Genomic DNA, 683 nt, shown 5'->3' with positions numbered 1-683 from the left:
ACATGGAGGGGTTGAAGAAGACCCTGGCAGCTGCGGCGGCCGCAGCCGCAGCCGCTTTGTCCGGGTTTCCAATGACGGACTCGGAAAGCGCGCCGGCGGAAAGTCCGCTAACTTTGAGCGCGTCGTGCTCCCCGAGATTATACGGCACCGGGAAGGAAAACTTATCTTTCTTCATCAAAGTTTTAGGCTTCCGCCTCGGTCTGTACTTGTAGTCTGGATGCTCCTTCATGTGCATCGCCCTGAGCCGCTTGGCTTCGTCAATGAACGGCCTTTTCTCGGACTCGGTGAGAAGTTTCCACTCCGCTCCCAGCCGCTTGCTGATCTCAGAGTTGTGCATCTTCGGGTTCTCCTGAGCCATTTTCCTGCGCTGGGCTCTGGACCAGACCATAAAGGCGTTCATCGGGCGTTTGACGTGATCCATTGGTTTAGACATCCTGCCACAAACTCTCTATGAAAGAGCATATCATATAATAAAAGTTAGAAGAACTCGCCAAAACTGGAAGAAAAACTTAAAAAAAAAAGCAGAAACGTAGTCAAGATATTCTTTTAAACTGGCATTATTACTTACTCTAGACTTTAATTCTTCATCCCACCCGTGGATTGTCCTGTGAAATCTCAAAGTTTATGCGTCCTTATGAGCGCTCAAATGTTTCCAGCGTCATAGTACCATCCAAGTGATGCGC

General features: G+C 49.2%; 1 protein-coding gene across 1 annotated transcript in view; it reads right to left on the bottom strand.

The window, feature by feature from the left end:
• Positions 1-683, bottom strand: part of sox21b (SRY-box transcription factor 21b) — a 1846-nt gene extending 1163 nt beyond the window's left edge. The window contains exons 1-2 of the mRNA XM_038301177.1: positions 569-683; positions 1-448 (exon numbers count right to left, since the gene is read on the bottom strand). The exon at positions 1-448 is cut by the window's left edge and continues 1163 nt beyond it. Of these exons, the coding sequence (XP_038157105.1) occupies positions 1-433 (433 nt within the window). The 5' untranslated portion in view covers positions 434-448; positions 569-683. The remainder of the gene's footprint in view (positions 449-568) is intronic.

Source organism: Cyprinodon tularosa, unplaced genomic scaffold (assembly GCF_016077235.1).
Source record: "Cyprinodon tularosa strain WSP-4 unplaced genomic scaffold, ASM1607723v1 ctg463, whole genome shotgun sequence".
Lineage (NCBI taxonomy): Eukaryota > Metazoa > Chordata > Actinopteri > Cyprinodontiformes > Cyprinodontidae > Cyprinodon > Cyprinodon tularosa.
Note: the sequence above shows the minus strand (reverse complement) of the source record. Positions and strands in the feature narration are given on the sequence as shown.